This window comes from Chiloscyllium plagiosum, unplaced genomic scaffold (genome assembly GCF_037043375.1).
Source record: "Chiloscyllium plagiosum isolate Xiang-an unplaced genomic scaffold, Cpla_swu_hap1 HiC_scaffold_8, whole genome shotgun sequence".
In the NCBI taxonomy this organism is placed as follows: Eukaryota; Metazoa; Chordata; class Chondrichthyes; order Orectolobiformes; family Hemiscylliidae; genus Chiloscyllium; species Chiloscyllium plagiosum.
Genome location: NW_028270146.1, coordinates 98,150,663 through 98,165,609, shown reverse-complemented (window position 1 = coordinate 98,165,609; position 14,947 = coordinate 98,150,663). Strand labels below are relative to the sequence as shown.

Sequence of the window (14,947 nt, the reverse complement as noted above, 5' to 3'; positions counted from 1 at the left end):
TCAGACACCGAATTCCCTCCTTTCCTAGGCTCAGCTATGGTCCCAGGCTGTTCCCGCAGCCCTTACCCCGGGTCAGTCCAGTCTCAGCCGTCTGTCGGAAGAAAGGAAGGTCCCTTCTCCACTCCGCTAGTGGGGGTGTCACTATCATCTCTCCGACTCCTCCCCCCCCACCCCCACTCTAGCTCTGCTCCTGAACCCACCTCCCTCCCAGGCTCATGTTGTACCAGGGCCTCACTGTTGCCTGTAACATCATCTCCATTCCCCCTCACTCGCCCCAATCTCCCCGACACCATGAAGCCTGTCTGCCCTCTGTGGTGCCCACTCAGTCGCTCGGGAAACATCCCCCCTTACACCGACAGTGACTGTGGTGCCACACACTGTCACCCACCACGTTACCCTCTGCTCTATCATCCCAGGGAGGAAAACAGGACAGAAAGAGTCAAGATGGGTGGAGGGCTGCTGGCCATTCAGCAACTCCCCCTTTCTGTACCTCAGACTGACCCGAGCGGGACCAGGACAGGTATCGGAGAGTACCCTACATTGATGGAGCCAGGACGCCCTGAACAAAGGCTGCCCCCCTCCATTGATGAGACTGAGACCCTGCTGTCAGCAATGATAACCCTCCTGGTTCTCAGCCCCCAGTGACATGGCAAGGCAGTGACAATGTGCACCGAGAAACGAGAAAGTGTAAAGGGGGCAGGAAGCATGGGAAGAGCTCGAGACGAAGGTGGGAAAATATTGGGCAATTAGGATCCAAATAAAATTAACTGAGCTGTGAAGATGTTCCTTGTGCTAAGTGGAGGACAGTTCCATTTGCAGAACATGGGAAAATACAGATGCAGGGAGCTGTTATAAAGTTTTTTCTAAATAAATAGATTGCTAAAGAATAGTTAATATTGAATAGAAAGTACTTTATAATGTTTCAATAATTTCAGTAATTTACCGATTACACTGAATGGGTATTTGACTGCATTCTTCAGCTGCTCTCTGAATTTAGTCTGGGTCACTGCATAAATACAGGTATTGGTGCAGGTACTCAAAAGCTGCAGCATGTAGCCAGATCGTTCAGTGATATACGCAGGATCATGGGGACCTGTGTCGTAATAAGTGTTTGTAAGTCACCAATAAAAGAAATACACAACATTATCATCCATAACGGGATAAAACTGCCTAAGATGGTGAAGATGTGACTCTGAGGTGCCAGTATTGGACTGGGGTGGACAAGGTTAAAAATCACACAATACCAGGTTATAGTCCAACAGGTTTATTTGGAAGCACTAGCTTTCGGAGCGCTGTTCCTTCATCAGGTGATTGTGGAGGATAAGATCATGATCACAGAATATATCGCCAAAGGAGTCCAGTGTCACAGAGATGTGATACATTAAACAACTTTAGATTAAATCTTGCATCTTTTAAAATGGGACATGCTAGTTTCTGTTCTTTGAGTTGTAAATTCCAGAACTTCTTTTAAATTACATTTGCAAGATAGCTTTTCTGTGCCTCAATGTTGAGTCAGATTAGATTAGATTACAGCGTGGAAACAGGCCCTTCAGCCCAACAAGTCCAAACCGACCCACCAGAAGTGCAACCACCCAGACCCATTCCCCTACACCTAACACTACAGGCAATTTAGCATGGCCAATTCACCTAACCTGCACATTTTTGGACTCCGGAAGGAAATCGGCGCACCCGGAGGAAACCCATGCAGACACGGGGAGAATGTGCAAACTCCACACAGACAGCCGCCTGAGGCAGGAATTGAACCCGAGTCTCTGGCGCTGAGGCAGCAGTGCTAACCACTGTGCCACCATGCCACCCATTATCGAGCCCTCTCGGAGAAAGTGAGGATTTCAGATGTTGGAGATCAGAGTCGAGAGTGTGGTGCTGGAAAAGTACAGCAGGACAGGCAGCATCCAAGGAGCAGGAGAATCGATGTTTTGGGCATAAGGCCTTCATCAGGAAGGGCTGACAAGCCCTCTGCATAGTTTTACAGAGTTTTACATGGATTCATGCAGTTTTTGAACAAAATAAAATGCAATTTTGCAAAAACAAATTCACCCCAGACACTTATATTTGGGCATGTGTAGGAACGACAGAGTGAGTGTGCATGTGAGTGTGTGTGTATGGATGTGAGTGCATATGACAGAGTGTGTGTGCATATGTGTGTGTATTAGCTTGGTTAAGTGTGTGTGTCAGTATGATGGGGCATGTGTCTGTGAGAGGGTGCGTATGTGGGTGCGTGTGAGGGATGACTGTGCACATGAGAGAGGGAGACCTTGTGTATGAGAGAGGGTCTGCGTTTGTGTGTATGTGCGCATGTGTGTGCGCGCGTGTGTGTGTTTATTGGGCAGTGCGGTCACCTATTGTGTGACATGGATCCAAGGTCCTGGTTGAGGCCATCCCCATGGGTACCAAACTTTGCGATTAGCTTCTGCTCAGCCACTCTGCATTGTTGTTTGTCCCGAAATCCGTCTTGGAGGATGGTCACCTGAAGTTCTGAGGCTGAATGTCCCAGACCGCTGAAGTGTTCCCCAGCTGGGAAGGAACAATCCTGCCTGGTGATTGTTGTGCAGTGCCCATTCATCGATTGCCGTAGCCTCTGCTTGGTCTCACCAATGTAGCATGACACAGGGCATCCTTGCTTGCAGCGTATGAGACAGACAATGCTGTCGAGTCACAGGAGTTCTCGCTGCGGTACATGGTGGGAGGTGTCCCCATGTGTAATGGAGTTATCCATATCGATACTCTGACACATCTTACAGCAGCTGCTGGAACAGGGTTGTATGGTGTTATCCTGAACGCTGGGCAGTTTGCTGCGCACAATGGTCTATTGAAGGTTTGGTGGTTGTTTCAAGGTGAGAAGTGGAGGCATGGGGAAGGTCTTGGTGAGGTGATCACCCTCATCGATAATGTGTTTTAGGCAGCAAAGAATATGACGTAGTCGTTTGGTTCCTGTGAAGTACTGGACAGTGAAGGGTACCCTGTCAGTTGCAGCCTGTGTCTGTCTCCCGAGGAGGTCGTTATGGTTTCTCGCTGTGGCACGTTGGAACTGGCGGTTGATGAGTTGAGCATTGTACCCTGTTTTTATAAAGGCATCCTTGAGCAGTAAACTGATGGATTTCCTGCGGCTCTCCATCTCTGGGTCAGTGTGATTCTCACTCTTGCTGTGATCCAGTAGCTTCCTGCGGATTCTGCTGGTCACTAAAATGTGTCTGACAGTCAGAGCATTGAGCAGTAAAATCAGTGAATGGGTATTGGCTACAATCTTCAGCTGCTCTCTGAATTTAGTCTGGGTCACTGCATAAATACAGGTGTTGGTGCAGGTACTCAAAAGCTGCAGCATGTAGCCTGATTGTTCAGTGATATACGGAGGATCATGGGGACCGGTGTAACCTGAAATGTATGAAATTCATCCATAACAGAAAAAGCCTACATTTGTCATCCATAACAATATGAAACTGCCTGAGATGGTGAAGAGTAAAATGACGGATTTCCTGCGGCTCTCCATCTCTGGGTCAGTGTGATTCTCTCTCTTGCTGTGATCCAGTAGCTTTCTACGGATCCTGCTGGTCACTAAAATGTGTCTGACTGTCAGAGCATTGAGCAGTAAAATCAGAATGAATGGGAGGAAAGGAGTTAAAATAATACTCAGAGTATGAAAGGTTATCCAGGCAGTTTCTGTGAAAAATCTCTCTGACTCAATACCCCCCCAGGACACATCATCAATGACATATTCAGGTTCATATATAAAATACCAAGGAATATTTTTCGAGCAGAACCCCACTCACTGTTGTAATAACCACAGTTGCAGTTCTCTTTGTGCAATATTTTGTCTTCAGTTTCTGACAAGAAATTGCAACAAATCGATCAAAGGTGAAACTGACAGTGATCCAGACGGAGATGTCCGTGGCTGCAGAAAGCAGGACATGTGAAAGGGAAACTGCAGGAGTGGTGTCCAGGTAAATCCCTGGGAAATTAAATGGGATCATTGTGAACAGTATCACATAAAACGACCAGTAGATTTGCAACTGCCATTGCCACCAGGTGGTGGGTGATACATTTGCAGAGTCCACACCTGTCACGTGTCAGGATGAGAATGGCCACTAAGTTAACTGAAACAAATGCAATTACACCAATAGGATTATGCATCAGCATTGAAAGACAGACGTCTCAGAAAACAATATAAGAATGCAGAGTTATAAATAATTCAGCCTTCTGAGCTGTCCCCCTATTCTTACACCTGATAGATAATCTACATTGTCAGTCATTTCCCTGTATTCACTCTCGAAGACACAATATCCTTGCTGTTCATAAAAAGCCCTTCAAGGGCAGTTTTGATAGTCTAAATATTTAAACTTTTCTGGATTGTCACTTTGATGAAAATAGGTTCGCTCCTCTAAGCTGCCATATCATTGAATTGCTTCATCACATTAAATCAAGCACCTCTTAGTCCTACATATAATTAGATTAGATTAGATTCCTTACAGTGTGGAAACAGGCCCTTCGGCCCAAGAAGTCCACAACAACCCTCCGAAGAGTAACCCATCCAGACCTATTTCCCTCAGACTAATGCACCTAACACTATGGGCAATTTAGCATGGCCAATTCACCTGACCTGCACATCTTTGGATTGTGGGAGGAAGCCGGAGCAAACTCATGCAGACACGGAGAGAATGTGCAAACTTCACACAGGCAGTCACCCAAGGCTGGAATCAAACCTGGGACCCTGGTGCTGTGAGGCAGCAGTGCTAATCACTGAGCCACTGTATGTTAAAATGGGTCAGAGGACGATGGTAAAGGGGAGGTCTTGGCTGTTCAGACCTGATGGTATCAATTTGATCATGACCTATCCAGATCCCATTTCATGTTTGCAACATTCCCCACAAATGTCTCTCACAATACTGTGTTAATATTATTGTGGGCTTTGTGGAGTAGACAGGGAGAGGGAGTGACTTTCTCATTGTGGGAACCAGCAACATAGTATGGATGAGTTTCAGTGGAATTAAATACGTACCTGAGGAAAAGGGGAAAAGAGGGTTTTGCTGATCGATGAGAAGTTTTAGCTGGTGAAATCTAGATTGCTTTTAACACACAGTGGCTCAGTGATTAGCACTGCAGCCTCATAGTAGCAGGGTCCCAGGTTTGATTCCAGCCTTGGGTGACTGTCTGTGTGGAGTTTGCACATTCTCCCTGTGTCTGCATGGGTTTCCTCCGGGTGCTCTGGTTTCCTCCCCCAGTCCAAAGATGTACAGGTCAGGTGAATTGGCCATGCTAAATTGCCTATAGTGTTAGCTGCATTGGTTAGAGTGAAATGGGTCTGAGTGGGTTACTCTTCGGAGGGTCGGTGTGGACTGGTTGGGCCGAAGGGAATCTAATCTAATCTAAAATGCATAACACGAGTGAGTCTCAGTCATGATGACCATGACAACTATTACTGAATGTTTTAAAAACACATCTTGCTCATTATTATCCTTTAGAGATGGAAATCTGCTATCATTACCTGAACTACACAGACAGGAAGCTGGAAGAACACAGCAAGCCAGGCAGCATCAGGAGGTGAATGAGTCGACGTTTTGGGTGTAACTCTTCTGCAGAGTGCTAGGTTGTGGGGAAGAGTAGATCAGGGAACAAATGCTTACTGAAGCAGGTTTGATTTTTAAAACTCCAATTGACTGAACCTCAATAAAGTTGGAAGACACAGCAGCAGGAAGGTGAGATGATGGAAGAAGGGAGTTGATGATTGATGAATGTTGGGTTTAAAACTGGAGAGGACTGAACAGTTGAAGAGATTTGGTCCTCATGGACCAGCTATTGAAATCTGTGATCACCACTTGAAGTTTTAAAACAGAACTTTTAAAAAAGGAAATGAATTTCAAAATAATATGATTAAATTTTTATGTGAAGACTTCTTCACTGATATTAAATGGTTAATTGCCTTACCGACTAACAGCAAGAAAAGGATAGTAAATGTCTTCACTCTGATGGAGTATTGTTGGTTCACATGTTTTCTGGGTTTTATTGATGCCAGAGACTCCACCTGATTCTCAGATCCATTGAGAGCAGTCACACATTGATAAAGGTGGGACAGCATCAGTGAGATGCCAGTTACATCATCATTCATATCAGTTACAGTTAACTGAACAAAGAAATGAAGACAATCATCCGAAAGCTCACTTTGTGATCATGGAAGAGAAAAGATGTGGTCCTAAAGTTTACACTTCTCTGAGGAGGATGTCCAATCAGAGGGATTTTGTTTGTGATGTCGAGGGAAGTTTACTTTGACTGCACATTCCAAGTTATTTAAGTTGAAATATTTTGTAGTGTCATTTTTCAAATTTTAGGAACAAAATAGTGTCAAAACTATGAATTTCATCAATTGCTTTTAATAAAAATGCCACAATAATAAATAGTAATAATGTCAGTTGGGACAGTTCCTGAACCAATATTAGAGTCACTTTATTGACTGAACCTCATAACCTTACACAAGGAGAGGGGAGAGTTGACAATGACCCAACCCAGAGAAAGGGGGAAGCAAAATGGTGATCAGATTCTTCACAATCATTCCATAGAACACTGTCCAAATGGGATCTTTCCAAATAGCCAAGAGTAGAATCCTACAGCAAGGAAGCAGGCCATTCATCCCATTGAATCCAAACCGACCATCGAAAGCACAGCCTGCCCGGAACCACTATGGGCAATTTAATATGGCCCATCCACCTAATTTGCACATCTTTGGACAGTGGGAGGAAACTGGAGTACTCGGAGGAAACCCACACAGACACAGGGAGAGTGTGAAAACTCCACACACACAGTCGTCCGAGGGCGGAATCGAACATGGGTCCCTGGCACTGTGAGACACTGAACCACCCTTGAGGTTCTTAGGAAAAATTGTGTCCATTGTGTCATGCAATGATCCCTCCCATGTGAGTAGTTAGGTCTTACTGTGTGGAGTCAAGAAACTGTATAGTTCGCTCTTGTATTGACAAATATGAACAAAATCACATTCTGGGTCTTGTAATTAAAGGATGCCTTCAAATCATTCTTGGTGTCATTGACTCAATGGTGTTTCCTGACCAGCGAGAGGCAGTTTTACTGTGGTACCCTGGACTGTGCAAGTAACAACAGCTTCTGTGTGTAGGTGACTGACCCATTCACAATGGGAGCATATCAGCTACCAGACAGGACTGGAGGATACCTACTTAGTATATGATACCATCTTTAGAGAGCAGACTCCCAGAAAGAAACGTAGCACTTTTGGCTCTGCAGAAGACCATCCCAATACCAGAAGATTATATAGGGACATCTAAGGAACTAACCCCAATCGGATCTGTACAGGTAATCCTCTAAAACAGAGATAGTAAGAATCATTAACTAATGGCTGTCTGGAATAGCTTGCTGTGTCGAAAGTGACTCCTTTACATTCTACAGTCCAACACTGAGTACACCTCAAATGTTCTGTGGGGATGAAGAAGGATTTCGGGACATCCTGAGGTTGAGCTGTATGACACGTCAATGTAAATCCTCTGTTGGCCTGTGTAGCTGTTGTACTAACTCCTGTGGGTAAGACAGCAGGTGCCCAGAAAGTCACCAGAAAGCAGTGGAAACAGCACCATTGCATTTATTCAAGCACAGAGGGAGATGGATTATTGATGGACAGAAGAGTGAAGTGTTATAGGAGCAGACAGGAAAGTGGGGTTAAGACCATCACCAGATAGGCCATGATCTTATGGAATGGTGGAGCAGGGTCAAAGGGCAGAATAGCCTACCTCTGCTCCCATGTCCAACGTTCCCAATTTCACCTCAGTCAGACAGATACAATGACAGGTGTCCTGTGCCTATGATGCCAATGTGTCTTTGTCTGGGATGATATAAAATATCCTCCAGATAAACATTGAGAAGAGCAAAACCTTTACCACAAGCACCATTCTCCACCCTGGTCACTCATGGAGTCTGTTCCCAACTCTGCCACTCTATCTGAGTTATGCCACTAATCCCTTATCATTTCCACCATTGGGGTATTTGCTTTCAGCTCTGGGGAACCTCTTGCCTTTTCTCTTGCCTCAATCTAATGATGACTGAAACCTTTTTCCATTGGCTTTGAGCATTTGAGCTCGTTTAGTGCAATGCTTCCCAGCAGCAGCTGTCCAGCCCATACGGGTGGCACGGTGGCACAGTGGTTAGCACTGCTGCCTCGCAGCGCCAGAGACCCGGGTTCAATTCCCGACTCAGGCGACTGACTGTATGGAGTTCGCACCTTCTCCCCGTGTCTGCGTGGGTTTCTTCCGGGTTCTCCGGTTTCCTCCCACAGTCCAAAGATGTGCAGGTCAGGTGAATTGGCCATGCTAAATTGCCCGTAGTGTTAGGTAAAGGGGTAAATGTATGGGTGGGTTGCATTTCAGCAGGTCGGTGTAGACTTGTTGGGCCAACGGGCCTGTTTCCACACTGTAAGTATTCTAATCTAATACCCTCAAACCTTGTCCTTCGCTCTTCTGACTACTATCCAGCTGACCTACACTGGACTTTGGTCCAGCAATGCTTCAAACTGAAACTAGACATCTACATGCTCTGTGCAGTTTTAATGTACCTATCTCTGTCACCTCATACCTTACACTTCAGTCCAAAATGTCCCTTTGGTGTGACTTAGATCTTTCGTGCACCATACCCCTCCCACCCCACCCCCACCCCTGGTCCCTTTGACCCACCTTTGGCAGCTGAGCCATCGTTCACCTACACTGGGACTGTTACAATTTCCTTCCTCAATCTCTTGGTCTTTCTGCCACCATTTCCATTTTAAACACCTTTTCTTAAAACCCACCTCTAACCAAAGACTTTGGTTACCTCTCTGAACAATTCCTCCTTGAACTCAGCATCTGGGATGAGGGGACTCAGAGCCAGAAGAGGTTTAAGAAGCTGAAATGACCACTGTCAGTACGCAACACCCATCCACCTAATAAGGAACAGCTCAGGGTGGGCATGAAGATGGTGATGCCTCATATTTTATGTGTCTTCACCTCTCAAATCAGTGTAAAATCCACACTAGGAATTTAACACAGTCCTAATGCTGACACTTGTCTGTAACACACTCAAGCAACAAAAATTAAGACAGGTTTGATACCCATTAACTAATGGCTGTCTGGAAGAGCTTGCTGTGTAGAAAGTGACTCTTTTACATTCTACGGTCCAACACTGACTGCACCTCAAATGTACTGTGTGGATGAAGAAGGATTCGGGACATCCTGAGGTTGAGCTGTGTGACCTGTCAATGTAAATCCTCTGTTAGGCTTTATAGCTGTTGTACTATCTCCTATGGGTAAGCCAGCAGGTGCCCAGCCCTTACTCTCCATGACAGTATGGGGAAAACAAAATGCCAGGACAGCAGCAGTTAAACAAACCTCTCACTGCAATGGCAGCAGTAAAGAGGAATATTGGACGAGGAGAAAGAGAAGGGATTACTTCAAAGGGAACAATATTGTTTCTGAATTCCCAGCCAATGACACCAGCAGAAGATGAACATTCCTGAAGATCATGTACTGATGCTGGTCTAGTCTCTGTTACAACATTAAACTACTCTCTGGAGTGTAGACAATTTGTGGAATTCTTTACTGCAGAGGGCTGTTCAGCTTTGCTCATGATGTATTCAAGGCTGGGATAGCTGGAGTTTTAATCAGGAAGAGAATCGAGGCTTATATGGAAAAGCAGGAAGGTGGAGTTGAGGATCATCAGATCAGCCAAGATCTCGTTTCAAGACAGAGCAGGTTCGATGAGCTGAATGGCCTCCACTGCTCCTATGTTTTCTTATCTCATGGTTTAAAATCTCTTGAAAATATCTTTCCAACCTCATCGAAAGTGAAAAGAGGATTTTGAAGCAAAGTCTTTGAAACTGGAACAAGTGAAAATAACTGAAATAACTACACGGGTGTCCCATCACCAAATCATCTTTATTTACACGTGCAAAGTACATGACACTGCCCCAGCTATCTCAGAGCCAACTCCTAGAGTGAACAGAACCCCTGACACTCCTCCTTATATTTGTCAGCCAGGACTCCCTGTTTGGAGCATGTTAACAACTCCAGTGAGGGAACTCATATTCTATGATGTCCACCAGACTGACCTTGTTCCACTCCCTGCAGTAACCAAAGGGGTTGGATCAGCCTTGAATATGTTATGGAGGAGAATGGGCAGGGAGAGGTAAAATATTTTCAGTACAGCAGGAATTACGGTTGATGTAATAAGGACAATTTCAGTTGATGATCAGTCAGGGCTATCTGGTTTGGACTGAAATGTGGCTCTGCAGGTTTGAGAGCCACAAGCCTGATGGTCATAGGTGGATAATCTCCAAAGGAGATGGTCATTTCTAGAGGTTAAAATCATGTCAATGCTCTGATGAAATGTGTGGAGATGAAATAAGTGAGAAGCACTGTCGGCGAAGACAGTGATAGAAATATAGCTTTAAGATGAACTGTATCTATCATTTCAGTAATTTCCCAATTACAGTGAATGGGTATTTGACTGCATTCTTCAGCTGCTCTCTGAATTTAGTCTGGGTCACTGTATAAATACAGGTGTTGGTGCAGGTACTCAAAAGCTGCAGCATGTAGGCAGATCGTTCAGTGATATATGCAGGATCATGGGGACCTGTGTAGTAAGAATTTTTTGCAATTCGCCAATAAAGGAAATACACAACATTTGTCATCCATAACAATATAAAACTACCTGAGATGGTGAAGAGTAAAATGATGGATTTCCTGCGGTTCTCCATCTCTGGGTCAGTGTGATTCTCTCTCTTGCTGTGATCCAGTAGCTTCCTGCGGATTCTGCTGGTCACTAAAATGTGTCTGACTGTCAGAGAATTGAGCAGTAAAATCAGAATGAATGGGAGGACAGGGGTAATTATGATATTGAGGGTATCAAATGCTACCCAAGCAGCTGCACTGAAGAAATTCACTGGTAGGATGTAGCCCCAAGGTACATTGTCAATTATGTATTCAGGTTCATACAGAAAGTACCAAGGAATGTTTTCCAAGCAAAACAGCACACTCACTGTTTTTATAACCACAGCCGCAGTTTTCTCAGTGCAATATTTTGCTTTCATCTTCTGGCAGCAAATTGCCACAAACCGGTCAAATGTGAAGGAGACTGTGAACCAGACAGAAATATCTGTGGCTGCATAAAGCAGAACAAGTAGAAGAGAATGTGCTGGTGTAGTGTCCAGGTAAGTCCCTGGGAAGTAAAATGGAATCACTGTAAGCAGTATCACATCAGTGAAAACGACCAATAGATCTGCCACTGCCATGGCGACCAGGTAGTGGGTGATACATCTGGAGAGTCCACAAATTCCACGTGACAAGATGATAATAGCCACTGAGTTAACTGGAATATGTAGAGAAAGAAATGGTTAAAGATGAGAATGTTAGAGGTTTTAAGAATAACATCATCACACAAGGGATGCAACCCATTGATCTTATTCAGCTCGATCACTCCTGATCTCTGGTTGAACTTGGTTTATTTGCACTAGATCCCCAATCTTCAAAGCTTTGGTTAACAACAGTTACAGAGCCACATAATCGCAGAATTGTTACAGAAAAGGTCACAGTCTGTTGTGTCTATTGCAGCTCTTTAAAAGAGCAATTTGCCGAGTCCCAAAGTCCTGCACATTATTCCTTTCCAGATAACAAGGCAACTCTTTTTTGAACACCTCAACTGAAGCTGCCTCCATCATGTGGTCAGTCAGCACATTCCAGATTATTTTGCTCATTACCTTAAATATGTGCCCTCATATTCTCAATCATCCCACTAATTGGAATAGTTTGTCATTTTGCATTGTGTTTGGATCCCTCATGATTTGGAGTACCTCTGTCAAATCTCCTCTAAAAACTCTTTTATTTTGTAAAATGTCACTACATTTCCAATGTATCCATGCAACAGAATTTTCACATCCCTGGGACTAGCCTGCATTCTCTCCGATGCCTTAACATTTTTCCGATCGTGTGCTGAACTGGATGTAATAATCCAGTACAGGCTGAAGCCTTTATTTTACACTGTCTTGCCATGTTCTTGCGAGCAAATTGTATTCTTTCACACTTTCCTACATTCAATTTCATTTGGAACTTGACTACCCATCACAGTAACCAATCTATGTTCTTCTGAACTTCTACACTATCCTTCTCACAGTTCACAACATTCTCAAGTTGTGCATCAATCACAGATTTTGAAATGGGGTCTGAATGCCAAGATCTCAGTCATTAATATTTAAAAGAATATTTATATGTCTGATAATAATAATAATAAAACTACAGCCACATTACCTTACATCAAAGACATATCAGAAATGACTTCCAGACTTGGCATCATGGTAGCCCACAAACCTACCAACACACCTAAGGATCCATTAGATACTACCCGCAAACCTAATGCCATTTACAAGATACCATGCAAGAACTGTAAAAAAACACTACCTTGGACAGACTAGCAGGAAACTTGCCACCAGGATACATGAATGCCAACTGGTCACCAAAAGACACTACCCATAATCACTAGTTTCTTTATGTACAGATAAAGAAGGACCCAACTTTGCCTGGGACAACACACACATCCTAGGACAGACGTAACAAAGACACGCAGGAGAATTCTTAGAGGCATGGCATTCTAACCGGAACTCCATCAATAAAAACATCGATTTAGACCCTATCTACCTTCCCTTGAAAAAAGAACCAGAAACAGTGGTCAGCACTGCTGCCTCACAGCGCCAGGGACCCGAGTTCAATTCCCGTCTCAGGCAACTTGTCTGTGTGGAGTTTGCACATTCTCCCCGTGTCTGCGTGGATTTCCTTCAGGTGCTCCGGTTTCTTCCCACAGTCCAAAAATGTGCAGGTTAGGTGAATTAGCCATGCTAAATTGCCGGTACTGTTAGGTGAAGAATGGGTCTGGGTGGGTTGCTCTTCGGAGGGTCGGTGTGGACTTGTTGGGCCGAAGGGCCTGTTTCCACGCTGTAAGTAATCTAAGTCTAATCTAAATCTAAAAAATGACATCGCCCACCTTAAGAAACCAAGACCTATAAATAGAGAGACAGGACACACCACCAGCACTTCACCGGAGACTCTCCCTGATGATGTTACCCAGTATGGTGATGAAACCGAGCTAACTTACATACTTAATCATCAACCTGAGCTACAAATCTTCTCAAAACTTGCTAATATGTCTAATGTATTGTAAATAAGTAACACTGACCTCTCGGGTGCTCATATATTTTTCTTCTGTCCTGAAATGCTTCAGTAAACACTGCTCATTTGTTCTCTGGCTCAGCCAGTTTTGTATCCATTTTGCTGCTGTATCTCTTATTCCACGTTGTTACATCTTTGCTCATAAGCTTGTCCGGGAATTTTATTAATTGACTTTCAGAAGTCTATATCAACCACATCACCAGCATCTAGTTTCCTGGATGAGGGTAACTCCAAAAATGCTCAAGAAGCTCAACACCACTCAAGACAAAGCAGTGCACTTGATTACCACCCAATCTCCCACCTTCCACATTCACTCCCATCACTAGTGATTGCTTCAGTGAAGTGATTAAGATGCTTACCAAGGACTCCAACAACTGCAAGAACAGGGTAGTAAATATCTTCTATCCAATGGATTATTGTTGGTTCATGCATTTTCTGTGAGATGTGACAGTTTCTGCTGGTGTGACAGGCAACAGCTTCTCCCAGTTGATACATTGAGAGGATTCCTGTATTTATACAGGAGGTAAATCTCCAGTGACATGTCATTTACATAGTTATTAATGTTTATTAAGTGAACAAACAAATGAAATCATGCGGAACTGATGTGGGAACGATGTGATGAAATATAATTAACTGTTGCCTCCTGCATCATAAAGCAAGATATTCCATAGGAATTATAATTGAATAGGACACTGGGTCATGCCCACACTGAGTCCTCAGGGTGACCTATGAACGATGCATTTGTATTACTCATTCAGCACCCTTTCAGGTTTCCAGTATTTTCATTTCTACATAACTAACAACAAAGGATTTGTCTGAAACCAAATAAAGATTAGTTTATTGCACCAACATTGTCATAGGTTACTAGAGTAGACACTCTAAAGTTAATACCAGTACAGACACACAGGTTTGGGATAAAACATGACCCTTGAAAATGAGAGGAAGATCAGTCTTTAAGATTGTTGCAGAACTTCTGCTTCCTTAAAGAGTCTCTTTCTGAATTGAAGGGGATGAAAACTTGAGGTCAGCTGCTTCAGCAGTTGTGCTGGATTCTGCAGTTGAAGAATTAGTCTTTGCCTGTTCAGAGGCACTGAGCAGGGTAACAGAGTTTGGAATAATGGGAGGTTTCTGTTCATCACTAGTTCTATGGCTAAGATATTTGCAGGTTGCCTGGACACTCCCAGGAGAACAACCGTTGGTTTCTACGGTCTTCTTCCATGTCCACCCTTTGGTTGAGATCCCTCTCCTTAATGGAGTGACAGAGAGTTCCTTTGGAGGATTTTACTCAAAATGATTGGTCACAACCTGTCCTTACAAGACTTAAAATGGCAGCTTTCCAGAAATAGGTGGACCACGTTTCTCTGTTTGGAATTGGGTTGATGTGGAGGTATCGGTATTGGACTGTGGTGGACAAAATCAGAAGTCACTCGACACCAGGTTATAGTCAACAGATTTATTTGAAATAAAAATCTTTCTGAATGTAGTCCTTTTGTCAGGTGAAGTCAGCGCTTCACCTGATGAAGAGGCTATGCTCTGAAAGCTTGTGATTTCAAATAAACCTATTGGGCTGTAAACTGACGTTGTCTGACCTCTGACATTGGAATTGAGTTGGCCTACATCACCTTGTTGTCAAGGTAATTTGCCGTTTATGAACTGGCTTAGCCTTTGACTTGGTTGATTCCCATTGTCAGTCACGGTGAGCTATGAAGTATAATTCACGTCCTTAG

The 14,947-nt window shown here is 44.0% G+C and overlaps 1 protein-coding gene and 1 pseudogene across 1 annotated transcript; both read right to left on the bottom strand.

Moving 5' to 3' along the window:
* Positions 1 to 890: 890 nt before the first annotated feature.
* On the bottom strand, positions 891 to 8,720 carry LOC148149477 (uncharacterized; annotated as a pseudogene).
* Positions 8,721 to 10,468: 1,748 nt separating this feature from the next.
* Positions 10,469 to 13,652, bottom strand: LOC148149476 (putative G protein-coupled receptor 139). The gene is made up of 2 exons (XM_087989490.1): positions 13,580 to 13,652; positions 10,469 to 11,370 (listed from the first exon to the last, which is right to left on the bottom strand). Exons 1-2 carry the CDS (start codon positions 13,650 to 13,652, stop codon positions 10,469 to 10,471), a joined length of 975 nt encoding a protein of 324 aa, XP_087845616.1.
* Positions 13,653 to 14,947: the final 1,295 nt, after the last annotated feature.